The 18,390-nt window shown below is 37.6% G+C and overlaps 1 protein-coding gene across 1 annotated transcript in view; it reads left to right on the forward strand.

Annotated features, from left to right (window-relative positions):
* Positions 1-18,390, forward strand: part of LOC121987383 (MLO-like protein 9) — a 94,309-nt gene that overhangs the window by 10,054 nt on the left and 65,865 nt on the right. Inside the window, exons 2-14 of the mRNA XM_042541204.1 lie at positions 2,179-2,236; positions 2,594-2,746; positions 2,840-2,934; positions 3,113-3,229; positions 3,349-3,409; positions 3,595-3,683; positions 3,815-3,889; positions 3,964-4,052; positions 6,688-6,737; positions 6,842-6,882; positions 6,959-7,132; positions 7,263-7,298; positions 7,385-7,452. Of these exons, the coding sequence (XP_042397138.1) occupies positions 2,179-2,236; positions 2,594-2,746; positions 2,840-2,934; positions 3,113-3,229; positions 3,349-3,409; positions 3,595-3,683; positions 3,815-3,889; positions 3,964-4,052; positions 6,688-6,737; positions 6,842-6,882; positions 6,959-7,132; positions 7,263-7,298; positions 7,385-7,452 (1,106 nt within the window). The remainder of the gene's footprint in view (positions 1-2,178; positions 2,237-2,593; positions 2,747-2,839; positions 2,935-3,112; positions 3,230-3,348; positions 3,410-3,594; positions 3,684-3,814; positions 3,890-3,963; positions 4,053-6,687; positions 6,738-6,841; positions 6,883-6,958; positions 7,133-7,262; positions 7,299-7,384; positions 7,453-18,390) is intronic.

Genomic DNA, 18,390 nt, shown 5'->3' on the forward strand with positions numbered 1-18,390 from the left:
ATTGTTCCTAGTTGATTGATATCAATGGCTTAGAGTAGGTTTTCCCATCTTGAGTTAAATTCTGAATTGATTCTCTAGTCGATTCTATCAGTCGATTAATTCAATTAATATTCTAATTTTAGCCTCTTTAATATTGAAATTTCCTTGTATGCTTAGTATAAGTTGATCTCGACTTATTAGAACTTCATCATTGCCTAGTATTTAATTGACCTTAACCTAGTAGGGCTTCTCTTGCTTAGAAACTTATTCTCTTGTCTAGATACTCTTGTCTCCGGGACTTAACTTTCATAGAGTTCAGTCCTCTAGGACTTAAATCTTTCTTTGCATTTGGTCAATCTTGACATGCTTGGACTTTATTATTGCAAACATTCGGTCCTCTTTGATTTGCTTAACTTTTGCCACCTACCATACATCCAAAATTTCCCAACTTGCCTAGACTAGCTTTGCCTAACCAAACAAGACTGAAAAGAGGATCAACCTTTATGGCACTAATCAACCTAAGGGTCATTATCCATGGCTTTATTTGCTCTTTCCATCTAGAAATTCTCAATCCACTAAAATTTTCAAGTTTAAAAGGTAAGATAATATTATATAATTCCATGTTTGTTTGAGTATAATCTCACAGAAATAAGAATGTCATACTAAAAATTGGGAAAAGGAACTACTAGTGCTAATTTATCTTGCACAATATTTTCTAATCCATGCAACTATGTCTAAGTAGAAATATGGAAGCATAAACATAAGTAATCTTTTTTATATTCAAAACTGGTCTTTAAGGATCAAAACAATCTCATGATTCACTGTGTTTTGCTCAGAATAAATCCAAATGTTAGTTTAAGAAAGTAAACTTCAGAGACTACTTTTTAAGGATTGAAATGAATCCCTGATTAAATCACTTACTTGGAGATTCTCAAAGTCCTAGTCAATGGAATGGGTAGCAGTGAAATGCAGTGTATATGATAAAATGAACAAACAAATGGTGGTATATGCAAATTTGTAACAAGACAATGAAAATCTTTTCAGTAAGTATTAATGAAAAAATTGATAAAAAATCTTTTCTTTCACTCATAGTTAGTATATATATATATATATAGTTTATTTTTAGAATTCATTCAACTTGATGATTCTTTAGATACTAATGGAGAAAAAGAAAAAGAAAGAGTATTAAAGTTGGTGCAAACTGAAGGCCAGCCAATACTTGTATTCCTAGGGAAAAAATTCTATCCTTGCAAACTGTTTTTACTAATACCTCAAGAATACAACTGGTGATAAAAATATATCATTCCCCTATTAGGTAGATTTGCTAGAATGACGGTGCAGGGACTTGTCGTTAGTTTTTTCAAGTTGGAGCAGTGAAAAAGTAAACAATGAAAAAAAAGACTTGAAGGGAAGGACAGCTCTTTCAAATGCACTTTGTAGAGATTTTACAATGCTTTCTGGTAGAAATAGGCAATATTGCTACTTTTGTAGAGGCAAATTTTCCAAATTCAGACTCCATCGAAAAGCCACACTCCTTTTATGAGGCAAAAAACCCATTAACAATGAATTCCAAATTCAAATGAAATTCATATATAAATGCTTACAAAAATATAAATTACATCTGCACTTGTGCTCATGTACGAACCCAAATTTGGTTTGATACAACATGGATTGGCCTAACACAGCATGCACATGTGCGTCTTTAATTCAAAGCCCATGCATAGACTAAAAATTCATATTCCCTTGATAGCGCCCTGCATGTTTAGTGAAGATGGGTCCTTAAGTAGAAAGAGTAGGTAAAGTTTAAGATGCATAACTAATCCATTTGAATTTTCCTAGCATTTTTAAGATACTTCTCCTGATTTGTTTTGCATTTAAAAAAGTTTATCTATCTTTCTTTATGAGAAATATAAGGTCTTATGTATTTTGGTCTATGCCATTGTACTCAAATGGTGCTGGTTGTATACTTTTTCAAGTTTCGTTTGTGTTTTTTTGTGGATGAATTGTGAAATGATGGTTGTGGCCTTGTGGGAATGAAATTTATAAGAATAAGGGTTCTTTACCCACTGAATTAAGCTCACATTCATCCTATGGGTCCATTTCTGACTGCGTAAATTAAGTGACATAAGATTTTACCTTTTTTGCCTCAACTAATATAATGTTCATGTGAACATCACTTAATAATTTGTTGGTTAACAGTGGTTTACAGAAAGACACAAAAAGGCTATGTTTGAAGCTCTCGAGAAGATTAAGGGTGGTAAGAGCTTTTGCTTCACATTTACCAAGATTATATGAAAGTTCCTATCATCTATCTATCTATATATTGTATTGTGTATCTTTTGTTTTGGTATTGTTGGTTATATTAGAGAATTATTGAAAAGGATTCCTCCTATACTTTATATTCTCTTCTCCTTTTCTTCTCTTCCTCTATTCCTTATTATTTATTTTGCCTTGTGTAAAGGAGTAGAATCACATAAAAAACAACTCAAATTGTCAAAAAGGAAAAAAAATATTAAAAAGGTTATCTGATTTGAGAGATCCTCATTTTAGTTTGACTCGTGTTTTCCATAAAGTGCATACTTAAAGTTGCAGACTATGCTGGTGTCTTTTGCAGAGTTGATGGTTCTGGGATTCATATCCTTAATTCTCACATTTGGGCAGAATTATATCATTCAAATTTGCATACCTGAGAAAGCTGCGGACACTATGTTGCCATGTCACATGGTGGAAGAAGCAGAAGTTGAAGGGCATGGGAGTCGGGATGGGGGTGGGGGTGGGGGTGGGGGTGAGGATGGGGTTGGGGGTGAGGGCAAGGGTGGGCATGGGGTTGGTGGTGGCCATGGCAATGATGATGGGGGAGAAACTCATCACAGGAGGCTATTGTGGGATGCACTAACAACAATTTATTCAAGTCGTAGACGTTTAATGGAGCCATTAGCATCACAATGTCTCAAGGTAAGCATTAATGTCTATGGATTTTTCGTAGCATCTGATTAGCACTCGACTTAATTGCATTGTATCCTAAATAAAGCTCTATGACATGTTATTCTTATTATTTTTAGTGATTTTCTAGCTTAGACTTTTAATAATTATATTTTTTTACCACAAGGAAATTTTTATCTTGTATACACAGGGAAAGGTGCCACTTATTTCCTTGCATGGTCTGCATCAGTTGCACATCTTCATATTTTTCCTTGCAATCTTTCACGTATTATATAGTGCCCTTACAATGACTTTGGGAAGAGAAAAGGTGAAGACGGTCTATTTGAACATTCACTGTTTTTATTTATTTTTCACTTATACCTTCAGTAGTTGCTAAAATCAGTTATCAAATATCAGTTTTCTGTGTGAAAATTCCCCTAAATGCAGATTGGAACCTGGAAAGAATGGGAAAAAGAGACCTTGTCTCCTGATTATCAATTCTCAAATGGTAGTAAATTCTCATATTATTTACTACTTCAGTTCATTGTAATACTTAGAGTGGGACCTTATAAACTTGATATTATTTAAAGGCTCATTGCATTCTGTTTACAAAGTAAAAACTATGGCATTTAGTTGATGATATATCAAGCAATTAGGTTGATTGTTTGATCAATGTGCACTCAATTGATTCAGATCCAGCAAGAATTAGGTTTTCACATGAGACGTCATTTGTGAGACAACACTCAAGTATTTGGAACAGAGTGCCATTCATATTCTACATTGTAAGATCTTGTGGCTGCTTTTTGTTTACTTTGTCGCACTAACATAATTGTTTGATGGCTCCTACTATGTACTGCATCCTAATGAAATTGGTTGTAACTATTGAACTTGTTCCAACTCACTACTTTTACAGGTTAGTTTCTTTCGTCAATTCTTTAGATCTGTGCGAAAGGCTGACTATCTAGCGATGCGTCATGGTTTTATCACAGTGAGTATCTCTTTAAGAGGCATCAAAGATTCAAAATCTGGGTAGTGTTTCTCATTAGACATCCTTCACTGCAGGTTCATCTAGCTCCTGGTAGTAAATTTGATTTCCAAAAGTACATAAAAAGGTCACTGGAGGATGACTTCAAGGTTATCGTGGGTATCAGGTAGAACACTGGTCATAATCTTCAATATAATCATCTGGTTCTTGCCCTCTTATTCAAATTAGATGAACATTTACTTTTATACTTTTACTACAGTGTATGTGGCATTTGAATGAGAATCAACCTATAATATAATTCAAGAGATATCAACAATAAATATCAATGAAATTCTTTTGTGCTGTGCTTTGGCAACATGATCCAACAACCCTCTTTGGTGGGCCAGTTGGGTATATTGACCCGCCAAAGCACATTTAAATAGAAAACTTCGATTTAGACTATTTTTTTCATAGGGTTTAGGGTGTCATTGCGAGTCTCTTCACTGTGGGAGTGTTTTACAGCATAGAGGCATCTTGAGGGTGCATGTAGAGATTGTAACCAACCATAAAGGTAAGTTTTTCTTGGAAAGAGTTTTGGAGTATACTTATGTTCACTTATTCTTTTTGTGAGCCTTTGCTATTCTATTATGGGACATGAAAGTCATACTATTAGCATCATGGCATTTTAGCGGCATGATATCTCGATTTATAGAGGATAGTTTAAAGCGGCAAATTCCAATATCTTTGGGGCTAATTCTATTGATGATTCTTTTTTATCAGTGTTGTGTTGTAGCAGTTTCCAACACTAAAAATTTTTATTGGAAGCATTTATTGTCCCAACAAATGATATTAGAGCTTATATTCTTAGATCTTTAAAGTAGAAGATTTAGGATCTTCAAGGGTAGAGCAATCAACATAGAAAACATAAATAGATAAATAGTGGAGGATGATGTAACCATGGTTTGAAATCTTATATTGTGCCAAGTGAACAGTCAACATATTGTTCCAATAAATTACTGAAACTCAACATTTGGACAATATCTTGTGTGTTGTTGACTATCATTTCATCTCAACACTCTACACTCGTTAGCATACTAAATTAAGATAATGTTATTTTTTTATTTTACATTTTATCTTCATATAAAATAATGTCAAAATCAAAATATTCCAAATAGTTAGCAAACATTAAACTATAGTTATTTATCTTTTTCTTGTTCATCTTTTTCCTCCTACCTCCAATTTACCATCGACACCATACATTGGAATGCTAGCATGATATTGAAATAGTATCGTTCCAGGCAAAGACCAAAAGATCACTCAAGATTTCGAACCTTGGAGAAGACCTTAAGAGCATTATCTTATGGTATCAGTAGTAGAGCAATTTCTTACTAGGTTGGAGTTTATCAGCCTAGACTTGGGCAATAAGTGTTAGTCAATTTGGAGGTGCAGGTAGGCCCCATTGGCTTAGCTACAACCTAGTTAATTGGAAAACCTAATTTAGGAATTTTGAAAAAAAGGATTATGTCATGGTGACTTTGGAGACCAATGGAATTTGCTAATTTTTGGTGTCATTGAGTTTCTTCATTGTGGGAGCATTCTATAACCTCGAGGACACCTTTGGGTTTTTCTTTATATGAGGATATTTTTTTTTCTTGAGGAAAACTCTTGGTTTCCAAGGGCTAGAGGTGAGCTTTGTTAGCTTTCTTCATTTGTGTTGATGGATGAACTTGAGGTTGATTGAAAGGTCTATTATACATGATAAAGACCGTGATTTATCTAATTTTTTATTATATTTTTATTCCTATATTATGTAAACTTGGTTTCTCTCACGTTAATTTGCTATTTTGCTTTTTGTATGTGTTTTATAGGAAACAAAGGTTCCATCATTGATGAAACATCCTAGAACTTTATATCATTTAAAGCACTCCAGTTTCTTTTGTTTTACCTATGTCACACACTGTACCCCAATCAAACTTTGATTTTTATTTGAACTCCAAAGTCATAAATAACTTCTGCAAAAAAGGGAAGAATGTGCATCCGACTAGTGAAAAGAGAAATCGCATAGCTTGACTCCAACAGGAAGACCCAACCTTTTAAATCATGAAAAAAAAGGAACAAAACGTAGTCTAGTAAAGAGCTATCGTGTGTGCATTGCCAGGTAGGGATCTAGTGAGTCTAAAGACTCAACAAATTTAACATTTTATAAAGAAACAAGTAAACATACCCTCACATACTTGGCAAAAATATAAAAGTGACCGATCCTCTACATCTAAGTGTATTAATCTTACATACATTTCGTCAAACATATACAAGGCACAACATAATAAAACAAATCATAAACATATCATTAAATAAGGAAATGAGCATTTACATAGTTCATATATCAATATCACATCATAATTACACCTGTAACGGACTGAACTGTTGACCTTAAAAGAAATGTTAGAGATTTTTTTTAATGTTCACGCAACTATTATTCATATAGTACTATTCATCAAACATTTCCAAAATGAAGCATTTCTTGATCATTCAAGTAGCAAGTAGGTATTTAAAAGGACATAATAAGAATTTACTTATTAAGCAAGCTATATAAATAAATTAGCATATGAAGAAATTAGTTTCTTACTGAATTAATTGTCTCATACTAATTGATATAGAAAGAAATTTAATTATATATTTTTTTATTGAAATTTTATAGTTTTGTTGGGATTGAATTGTGAAGATGATAATTTGTCTGATTCTATAATCTAGTTCTTATAGTTTCCTCCTACTCCTTGATTTATTATTTTTGTAATTTGACTTATTTCCTTCTTGATGATCAGTCCTCTTCTATGGTTCTCTGCAGTGATGTTTTTGCTTCTAAATGTGAAAGGTTTGTAATTGCAAGGCATCTATGGCAAATTCAAATTCCATTCGTAATTTTGGAATGTTAAGCACTATTGTGTGCTTTGATCTGAATGCCTTCTCTTCTTCCAGGGTGGCATACCTTATTTTGGATAGCAGTCATACCTCTCATTGTAAGAAGCATATGACAGGCATGTGTTTTACATGCCAATTGGATTGCACAGACTAATGAAATTATCATTTCCGCAGACAATCTTGTCTGTGGGCACTAAGTTGCAGGCTATCATCACTCAAATGGCTCTTGAAATTAAAGAGAGGCACGCAGTGATTCAGGGAATTCCTATCGTACAGCTTAGTGATCATCACTTTTGGTTTGGACGTCCTCGGTTCATTCTATTTCTCATTCACTTTACATTGTTCCAGGTACATCTCAATTTCATCTCCATCTGTTATAACCACATCGACAAGGAGAAAAAAAAATTCTCTCTTGATTGTGCATTTTCATTCATAACAGATGACTTTCTCATTGACTCATTCATTTTATTTCTTGCAGAATGCTTTCCAGCTGATATATTTTCTGTGGATATGGGTCAGTTCTTGTCTTTCTCAGTTATTGTTTTGAAATACGATTGTGCTTGTTTTCTTTGAGCTGACAATTGTGAGTTCTTTTGGCAGTACGAGTTTGGATTGAATTCCTGTTTCAATGACAGTAGTAAGGTCATGATTGCCAGACTGTGTCTTGGGTTAGTTCCCTATGCTGATTCCTTTCCAATTGTTTCAGTCATTTATGACAGGATTATCCTATCCTCTTGCAATTGGAAAAAAAAAACAAAACATATGATGAACTTTTTAAAATGAATCTCAACGAATTGGCATAATGAAAGTTGTTTTGTTATGCATCACTATGGAAAACCTAAAATCTATATAAATTGTGGTGGTTATCAACATGATTATTGCCTCAATTGTTTTGCTTCTTCTTATCATAAATAATAACAATTTGGAATTGATTTTAGTTTGGTAAACTAATTACTAACGTACTATTAAAATCAGCAACAAGAGTAATGACAATCAACCATCCACAACATAGTTACCAACTCTGATGTATGCACTATAAGATAAACCACATTACAAACTACTTTATGGCATGATTATTAGATCCAGAGATGAATTTGTTGTCTCACTCTATACAGGCGCATGGTGGCGCATGGTTAATAATTCTACATTCTATAATGGCATGGTGGTTGAAATTAAAATAAATTGGGATTTTCCAAGTTCTCCATCAGAGCCATACCTAATCTAACTTAGTAGATAGTCCCTTTATTATTGCCTATTCTCCTTTTTCATGTCTACATCCTTAAGTTTGCTGGCTCTAATCTATTCATAATTAGGCTCTCAACACTCTTCCTCAAACGCATTTAAAAATTATAAAATCTAAACTTGTTACAAATATACACAAGTCCTCTAAAAGATAATAGAAGTGGTAAATGTTCTCTTTGGCCTACACCTTCTCGGTAATAGAGCAACAATCCACTTCTATATACTTTGTTCTCTCATGGAATATTAAACTCAAACATCTTCTTTTGTTTGCATTCTCCTTGATAAAGCACCAAAAGCCTCTATATGCACTTTGTTTTCTTGCCCTTTGTATGTTTCTTTATCATGAAATATTAGATTTAAAGTAATGTGTATAAAAATTTGATAATCACAATATAGGTTCACGACTCCAAAGGAACATTAAAGAACCCAATTATCTACCATTTGTCATAAATACATGCATATATAGCTAGAGTATAGCTCTATACTCTACTTTTGTGTTATAATCAGCTATTATTAGTTGCTCCTTTCTTTTTAAGATATTATATTATATTCTAAAAGGATTCAGCAATATGATATAGATCTTCTTTTTAGAAGAGCCTATGTAATTAGCATTGTGTATCGAATTGTTGGTGCGACAATGCTCCCAAATAGTTTGGTGAGATTGTTAGTACAACAATGTTTATAACTGGGTGGGGTTTGACCATGTTATAATAAGGATGTTTTGACTTGTTTGGTAAAGGGCTTAAGTTAAATTTGTCTGTGTGTTACTGATAAACATGCACATGATTTGAACATACCGTGCCGAGCAACATGGTAATTAATATGTATACATATGATTTGAAATCTCATTCCATGTCGAGCAACATAGTTGAAACATTTCATTCCGATAAATTTTCAAAATTCGATATCAATTTACATAAGTCATATATCTTGTGTCGTGTCAATCATATGGATGAGTAGCATGCCATACTAGCATTTGTTATTCCTTGACATGCTAGAGAAATGAATTAATATGATGTTTGCTACTTTTTGTAGCTTGCGCCCTGCAATACAATATTATATATGTATCATTTCAGATGAGGGATCAAATTTAAGTATATGTATGTTTTCTCTTTTTTTTTCTTCATTTTCCTTCTTTACCCGATAAATCTCCACCCACACCATATCTTGGAACATCCGCATGATACTGAAATAGTATTGTTCTAGTAAAAATCTAAAATTTCAGTACATCTTTAAATTTTAAACTTTGTGTACCCATTTAACTTACAAGAACTTGTTAGATCACACATGGAGCTTGTGACCCAACAGGTGAAGTTATAATGGTGGACTTAGCATGACCAATTTGTTTTGGTTTGACTCAATGACTTAAAGGTTTGGTATAAGATAGACTCAGAGGTGATTGGTGAAAGATGAGCGACTAGTAAAATCCAAGTGTCGTGGACTTTAGGACAAGAAGCATAGATCAAGTTGACGGTTCAAAAGCTTTGATGGCATAGAACTAGGAGATCTCCATAGGTGACCTTATGAAGGAAGACATGTGGAGTAAGATTGGAAACCTTGATGCATTCAAAGGACTGAGGACCTAATAGAAAGAATATTGTAGGGTTGCTTGAAAAGTAGTGGACTACATAGGTGACTTAGTGAAGGATAACATGTGTTGCATCTTAGAGAGTTTGATGCATCCAAAGGTGTTAGGTCTGTAGTTTTTTTTTGTTTGCATTTTCTTTCATAACAATGCATATAAATATAACTGTAGATGTCACTTGCACATACTTCTATAGTGATCTCAATTCAACGAAGTTACATAAATGGTTCTTAAAACATAAAATAATGCGAAAACTAAACTGGAAGGTCTTCGGGTTATACTGCCATTGTTCCGAGTTGGGTCAATACCTCTTATCTCATTCGTCCCATTGTCCGTAAAAAGTTAAAATTTGTGAGTCGAGAGACTCAGTATATTCGAAATCGTGTTATTTCATAGTTAGCGCCTATAATCTAGTGTATTAAGGGAAACTACATTTTAAGTAATTTGGGACCTTCTTACTAACATACCGTGAACGTAAGCATAGACATTGACATAAATATGAGAGCATAAACATAAGCATATAAATGAACTTAGCATAATAATAGACTTGATCATGAGCATGTTCATAAGCATTGGCATAAGTATACTTGCATGGCATAAACATACACATAAGAATAGACTTAATCATGAACATGTACATAAGCATAAACATAAGCATAACCCCATAGGATAGGCAAGCTCCCAGGCCTAGGACTCCGGTCATACTCAAACACATAGATTTTGGTGTGCTCCCGGGGCTATGGACACCGGTCACACTCAACCACATATATTTTGTTGAGCACCAGGACTATGGACACCGGTCACACTCAATCGCGTAGATTTTGGTGAGCTCCCGATCTATGGGCATCGGTCACACTCAACCGCATAAGTTTTAGTGAGCTCTCGGGGCTATGGACACTAGTCACACTCAACCGCGTAGATTTTGGTGAGCTCCCCAGGCTTAGGTCCCTGGTTTATAACTCAACCCATAACAAAAGTTATAACATGCACAATCATTATTTATCATAAAATCCATAACATGCATAATCATTAATTATCATAAAATCCCTAACATATAAAGTCATTAATTATTATAAAATTCATATCATGCATAATCATTAAAACCTGGTTATCCATACTCATACAATGACCTTGTTAGTTTTTTTTGTTAGGTACACGTCCTACTTATATGCGTGCAATGGTTTCACACAAATTCCCTATCATAATTACAATAACATGGACATAAGCATAATCATGCACTTACTCCCAGCTTGAACACTACTTAAACATGGGCATAATCGTAAATTTTAACCTAAGTATGCAAATTTATAACATAAGCTTAAGCATAGACTTATGCATCAACATAGCATGAGCATTCATGGAAACTTAAACATGACATAATCGCAAACCTAAACATAAGCCTGCAAATTCATATCATAGCATGCAAATGCATATCTATCTAGGCATTGTTAAATTGATTATCCACTTGGCATTTCTTTTCCTTTTTTCTAATTTGTGTCAATTTAAACTAAGTCCAATTACTCAAATTTTGACATATTTTACTATTTAAAAGAGTAACCATTAAATCCTTCTCATTTTTCAAGTAGTACAACTACCTTGAAAATGTCTTGCAAGTGTCAACTTCATAAAAATTGGGTTAGCTACCATTTCAATTAGAGTTGACACTCTCTAAACCCATCTAGGGTATAGAGAAAATACTCTTAGGAACCCAAAACCGATTGGTACTCCTTGGATATTTTAGGTATTCATTAGGGATAAGTTCCCTTGATACCTTCCTAATGACCTTCCTAGACTTCACACTCATTTCTTCTAGGTCAACTCTAGGGATAACTTCCCTTGTGACATTCTTAGTGACTTTCTTAGGCCTCTTAAAAGTGTTAATCACATTTGTCTTTTCAAGGTTAGTTCTAGGGATGACCTCCCTTGTAACCTTGGCTTGACCGCTAGACCTAGGGTTAGTTCCATAGTTATATGGAATCCTATGATAAGAAGAGACATTCTTCTTAGTTTTAGGTTTGTATTCCAAACCTTTATGGCCATTGGATGATTCTCGCATTCTTAAACCTAGGTTGTGCTCATTTAACCCTTTAAAACTATTTTTCATTCTTTAAGGTTCTTTTCTAATTTTTCAAGCCTTGACCTCAAGACTTGATTTTCCAATCTTAAATCCTTTGATTTAGATTTTTCTTGATTTCCATGAGTATTTTTATTTTTAGGCACATATCTAAAATCCTTAAAATTTTTGCCTAAATTGTTATCTACCTTCCTAATATTAAGTGAGGTAGTCTTAGCATGGTAAACTACATATTTTTCTTTAACTCTATCATGCTCCCTATTTTTATGATAAATAGCATTAAAGTGATATAAACTAGATCTAGCATACTTTTTATCATGGGTCAAAGGAATTGGTTCAATAAATGATACCTTGAGTTTCCCCTTAGAAGCTCTCCCTTGACTCGAGCCTCGAGCTTCCTCTTTTGACTTTGGCCGGATTCTTCCCCTTTAGACATTGACTCCGGTAATGTCCATTTTGTTTATAAGAGAAGCACACAATGTGCTCCTTGCCTTTGCGCACCACGGGACCGACCTTCTTCGGCTTCTCCTTCGCCTTTGGTGCCAGTTGACCTTTTTCCTTAGTCAACTTAGGACACTTGCTTTTGTAATGCCCTTTCTCCCTACACTCAAAGCAAATAATATGATTTTTATTATTACTAATTGAAATTTCTATACCTTCACTTGTAGGGGTGACACATGATTCTCCATTTGATTTTTCTTGACTTGTGGAGGTGACATCATCTTCCTCTTCATTTGGCCCGAAAGTAAAAGCTTCTTCTTGCTCTAGTGTCAATAAATGACGCTCCCCCTTAATCCTAGAGGTGGAGGTCTCTTCATCTTCATCTTCATCTTTTTGCATGCAAGACAAAGAGTATGCTCCCTTTTTGCCTTTTTCATTGCACTCCATTGAGGATGAAGCTTCTTGATCTTCTTCTTCCGATGTTGAGCATCTCTTAACTTGCCCTCTTTGAATTTGTCTTGATTTGGTGTAGTGGAGGGTTCTTCATGAATTTTTGCCAATTTGCTCCAAAGTTTCTTGGCATTCTCAAATTCTCCTATCTTACTCAAGATGTTGCTAGGCAATAAATCGACCAATAGCTTGGTCACTTTATCATTGACCTCACATTTTTGGAATTGCTCTTGAGTCCATTTGCTCTTCTTGATGAGCTTGCCTTTATCATTTGTTGGAGCTTAAAAGCCTTCCGCTTAACCCCTAACGGGGGAGATAGAATCTGATATGCTGGTCCGCGACCAGTGAAGACTGTTCGACCCCGAACGGGGGGATATGAGATCCGATATGCTGGTCCAAGACCAGTGAAGACCACTCGGCCCCGAACGGGGGAGATATATGCTCTGCTAAGCTGGTTCGAGACCAGTGAAGACCACTCGACCCCGAACGGGGGAAATCAAATATCTGAAGCTGGTCCAAGACCAGTGAAGACCACTCGACCTCGAACGGGGGAGATAGATGCTCTGATAAGCTGGTCGGTGAAGACACGAGTTTAAGGTCGCTGCTCGACTGCCGGTGGAGATCTAGGTTTAACGTCGCCGCTCGACGGTCTTCTAAAGCGGGGGTTTAAGGTCGTCGCTCGACCGTCGGTGGAGACCTGGGTTTAACGTCGTCGCTCAACGATCTTCTAAGGCGGGGGTTTAAGGTCACCGCTCAACCGTCGGTGGAGACTTGGGTTTAACGTCGCCGCTCGACGATCTTTTAAGGCGGGGGTTTAAGGTCATCGCTCGACCGTCGGTAGAGACCTGGGTTTAACGTCGCCGCTCGACGGTGTTCACAGGGATTTATAGTCGCCGCTCGACTCTGGGGTTTAACGTCACCGCTCGACGGTCTTCTAATATAACTCAAACCCGACCGATCGGCACGGGAGTCTTCGTCAATGAGCTCATGGCTCAGAAAATATACACCCGACCGATCGACACGGGAGTCTTCGTCAATGAGCTTGTGGCTCTAATAAAATATAAACCCGGCCGATCGGCACGGGAGTCTTCGACAATGAGCCTGTGGCTCAGATAATATACACCCAACCAATCGGCACGAGAGTCTTCGTCAATAAGCTCGTGGCTCTAATAAAATATAAATCCGGTCGATCGGCACGGGAGTCTTCAACAATGAGCCTGTGGCTCAGATAATATACACCCGACCGATCGGCATGGGAGTCTTCGTCAATGAGCTTATGGCTCAGATAATATACACCCGGCCGATCGGCACGGGAGTCTTCATCAATGAGCTCGTGGCTTAGATAATATACACCTGTCGATCGGCACGGGAGTCTTGGTCAATGAGCTCGTGGTTCTAATAAAATATAAACCCGACCGATCAGTACGGGAGTCTTCGACAATGAGCCTATGACTCAGATAATATACACCCGGCCGATCGGCATGGGAGTCTTCGTCAATGAGCTCATGACTCTAATAAAATATAAACCCGGTCGATCGGCACGGGAGTATTCGACAATGAGCCTGTGGCTCAAATAATATACATCCGGCCGATCGGCACGGGAGTCTTCGTCAATGAGCTCGTGGCTTAGATAATGTACACCCGGCCGATCGGCACAGGAGTCTTTGCAAATATAATCCCGGCCGATCGACGCGGAAGTCTTCACAATTGAGCCTGTGACTCTGATCGCGGTGCTGATTAAGTCATCGCGACCCTGAAAGACAGATGAATGTGCCAGCCGGATCTGACTGCCGAGAGTTGAGCGTGACCTGGATCCGGCAAACAACATACCGACTGAGAGACAATAGCGGCACACTGGCCGAGAGATGACGTTGGCACGCAGGCCGGGATACAATATCGGCACACAGGCCGAACACACCACAACGGCGTGCAGGCCGAAACACAACGGTGGCTCGAAGGCCAGAATAACGACACGAAGGCCTAACACCTTATCGACTCGCAGGCTGAAGCAGATAAATACTGTGGAGGCTAAGAACTCGGGCGGCGGCTTCTCGAAGGGCGAAGAGCATGGATAAGGCGGCAACGGCAGCCGCTAGGGGCAGCGACAGTGGTACCAGCCAATGGGGTCGACTGCGACAACGGCGACAACCGTTGGGGGGCGGCGTCAGCGGCCGCTGGAGGCATCGGCGGTCGTTGGAAGAGGTGGCGGTAGCCGCTGTAAGAGGTGGCAGTAGGAACTATAGGTGGCGGATGCTGGAGTTGTTGATCGTTGGGGGCGATGTCTAGAGAGCAGCGGCCGGTGAAGACGGCGATGCCGCCGGCGCACAGTGGGAAGAGAAGGCAACAACGGCCTACCGGAGGCCCCTGGAGGAGGCATCGGTGCTCGTTGGGGGCGGCGGCGTGCGCTGGTGGCGGAGCCTACCGGCTGTGGTGCGTGGAGGCCGCGGTGACGCACGCTGGTGGAGGCAGTGGCAGCGTCAAGAAAGGCGGAGGTGGTAGAGGTATACGTTGGCGAGAAGAGGGGGAGTGACGGTGGGCGTGGAGGAGGAGACCCCTCTCTCGCGTGCGAGGCTGGCGCCAGCCAAAAATTGCCTCCTCTGCTCACAATGAACAGTGCCCCTTAAAAAACCAAACCCTTAATATGCCAAATGACGAAAATACCCTCCCTTCCACTTTTGCTCATCTCATCCCCGCATCACTATCCATCTTCCTAATCATAAGAAAGTCAATTTGAGATTTATTATTTCCACTTTTGTACATGACCAAATGTTTTTCTTTTTTCTTAAAAAACATTAGCTAATATAAGGTCATATGTTATCCCTTCTTTATTTCTCGTTCCAAATCCATAACCCTCATATACCCTCTTACATTCCTCATTTTTCACTCTGACATATTCATTTAGATCACCTCCTATTAAAATTATTTCATTTGGTATAATATTTTGTAATACTTCATCTAGCTCGTCCCAAAACTTTGATTTGGTAACTTCATTTAATCCTACTTATGGTGCATATATACTAATTATGCTCATAGTTTCTTTCACCACTATTATCTTAAGGGCAATAATTCTATACCCTTTTCTAACTACTCTTGTAACTTCATCCTTAAACGAATTTTCTACAACAATACCTACTTTATCTTTTGTTTTACTATTTCCTATGTACCATAACTTAAAATCCGAGTTCTCTAATATCTACTACCTCTATTAATTTATCCGTGAGAGTTCCTATATTTCATGTTTCAAATCTTAGACTATTAGTTTTCCTATAATATTTGTTCTTATCCAACCTATAGTGTGAGAACTGCTGCCAATTTAACACTGCACTTAAGTTCTCATGGAGATGTAGGGATCTTTCCCGATATATTACAGTTAATCCTGCAGCACGAACTCTTATATATTTAGTACTGTACCCGAGTTTTAGAGATGTAGTGATCCTTACCGTGTTACAGTCGAATCCTGCAACACATTCCTTTTGGGGAACAACCTAGCATTAAGATTATAAAATTTACTTTTAGCATGTTTTTTTATCATTACATAATGAAATGGCATTAAATAGGTGATACCTTGGACCTTAGAAGCTCCCTGTAAGTTTAAGCTTCCTCTTTGGTCCTTAGTTTTGTTCCTCTTCCTTGGACATGGTTTCGGTAATATCCTTGTTGATTGCACGAGAAACACACTATGGGCTCCTTGCCCTTTCGTACTAAGGATTTGACTTCCTCTGACTTCTCCTTTGCCTTAGGTACGACATGAGTTTTTTTTTTTTTTTTTTCATTTTTGGACATTTGCTCTTATGGTCAATTAGCTCCATACATAATTTCTTGGTATCCCAGTACTCACCTACCTTGCACAATATATTGTTAGATAAAGTGTTTTTAAATATTTGTGCTACCTTGCTATTTGCCTCTGATTTTTGAACTTGCTCCTTTGTACATTCTTTTACTTTGGGAGTCTTCCTTTGATATCCTTTGGGGTTTCAAATCTCTCTATTAGAATGAATCAATTATCAATGTCCATCATCATGAAATATCTATCCATGATCTCTAATATTCAAAATTTCTCATTCTGAATGGTGGAGGTATCTGGGTGTTGTATTCAAATCTATCTTTGGGATCCATTTTGAAATAGTAGCTTTTCCTTCTTCATCTAGCATTGTGCTCTTATGTCCGATAAAGTGCGACCTCATTATGATACCACTTTTTGGGGTTGTGATGCCGCTAGAAGGGGGTGAATAGTATTATTTCATTTCGTTTCTCAATCGTTAATCGTATGCTCGTCTATAACAAGTCAATATGCAACGAGAAACAAAACATATGCATACAACACCTTAAACTCATGGTTTATGGTCCATTATTTTATTGTTATTCCCTTAGTAGTCGACTAATACTTATGTTCCAGCCTTGCCAAGATTGAAATATAATCTTGCCTAGTATCTAGTTCACTATCAAGACTTCAACTTATCAAGACGTCATCCGCCAAGCATCCGGTCAACCTTGACCTGCTAGGACTTTACTTACCTAGCATCTGATTAATCTTGGCCTGCCAAGACTCACTATTGCCAAACATTTGATTCTCTTTGACATATTTGAACTTCACTTCTTGTGCATACATTCGGTTAACCTTGACGTATCAGGATTTCACCATTATCAATATCTAGTTTTCCTTGACTTGTTTAGACTTTCTATCTCATGCCTAACAGAATTCGATTCAAGTTGGTTTAACTCGGGCAAGCTCAGACCAAGTTGGATTGACCCTCCTGAGTTCGTCCTCAAGAGGAGTTTAGTTCAGTTACAAGATAAGGGAGGTACCGATTATGGAAAAGGTAGCAGTAAGTAGAAGATTGGTGTCACCATCAATAATGGCGACAATTAAAGAGGAGGCACTGGTTGCAAAGGCATAATGGCACCGAGTAAAGAAGGAGGTGCACTAATTACAAAAATTGTGTTTGTTAGGAACCTTGCATGTTTTCTCCTTCCATATATAAGATAACAGTCTCATCACGGAAGGGTATGTGATTCACTAGATTCCACTACTTTTACTCATTTACTCTCTTCTTCAACTTTTTTTTTTCTAGATCTGACTTAAGTGTTGAAGGGGGCAAGGCAAGATACACCTTGCCCCCCCGTTTCAACCACTTTCTTGTACTTCTAGTTGTGGTTGACACCAACAATCTGTTGAGCAGAGGGGTCGGCAAAAGGGGGTGAATTGCTTGTAAAATAGGGTATACCCTCCTCAAGACTTTCAACTCAAAAAGATAGCAATAATAATAAAAGAAAAATAACAAGAAATAAAAGGGAGACTAGAAATTAACTTGGTTACAACCCAGGGGGTTGGTTACAACCTAGAAAAATCTCCTTCTCTAAAGGCGGAGAAGCCTTTTACACAATAAGAGAGCATAGAAGTTGTTAGGAAGTTGTTATAGAGTTGATTCTTCAATTTCCTAGCTCCAAGGTCCTTTATATAGCTCCTGGAAATCTTATCCTGAGTGTTGAAGGCGCCTCCAAGAGGGTTGAGGGCGCCTCCAAGCAGTTTGACCGGATAAAACTCTATCCGGTTGCAAACGGTCACGAAGATTGGGTCTGAGGCGCCTCCAATGCTCTTGAAGGCGCCTCGGACTGGTCTGAGGCGCCTTCAAGGTGATGGAGGCGCCTCGGACTGGTCTGAGGCGCCTCAGACTGGTCTAAGGCACCTCGGACTGCATGGTATAAATACCGTATGGTAGAAATAGTTTTCAGCTTCTCTTTTTCCACTTCTTCCGAAGCTCCGATCGCTTGGGTGATTTCGGCCAACCGAAATAGGACTCACCCGAACCTAAT

The sequence above is a fragment of the Zingiber officinale genome, chromosome 5B (assembly GCF_018446385.1).
Source record: "Zingiber officinale cultivar Zhangliang chromosome 5B, Zo_v1.1, whole genome shotgun sequence".
NCBI lineage: Eukaryota > Viridiplantae > Streptophyta > Magnoliopsida > Zingiberales > Zingiberaceae > Zingiber > Zingiber officinale.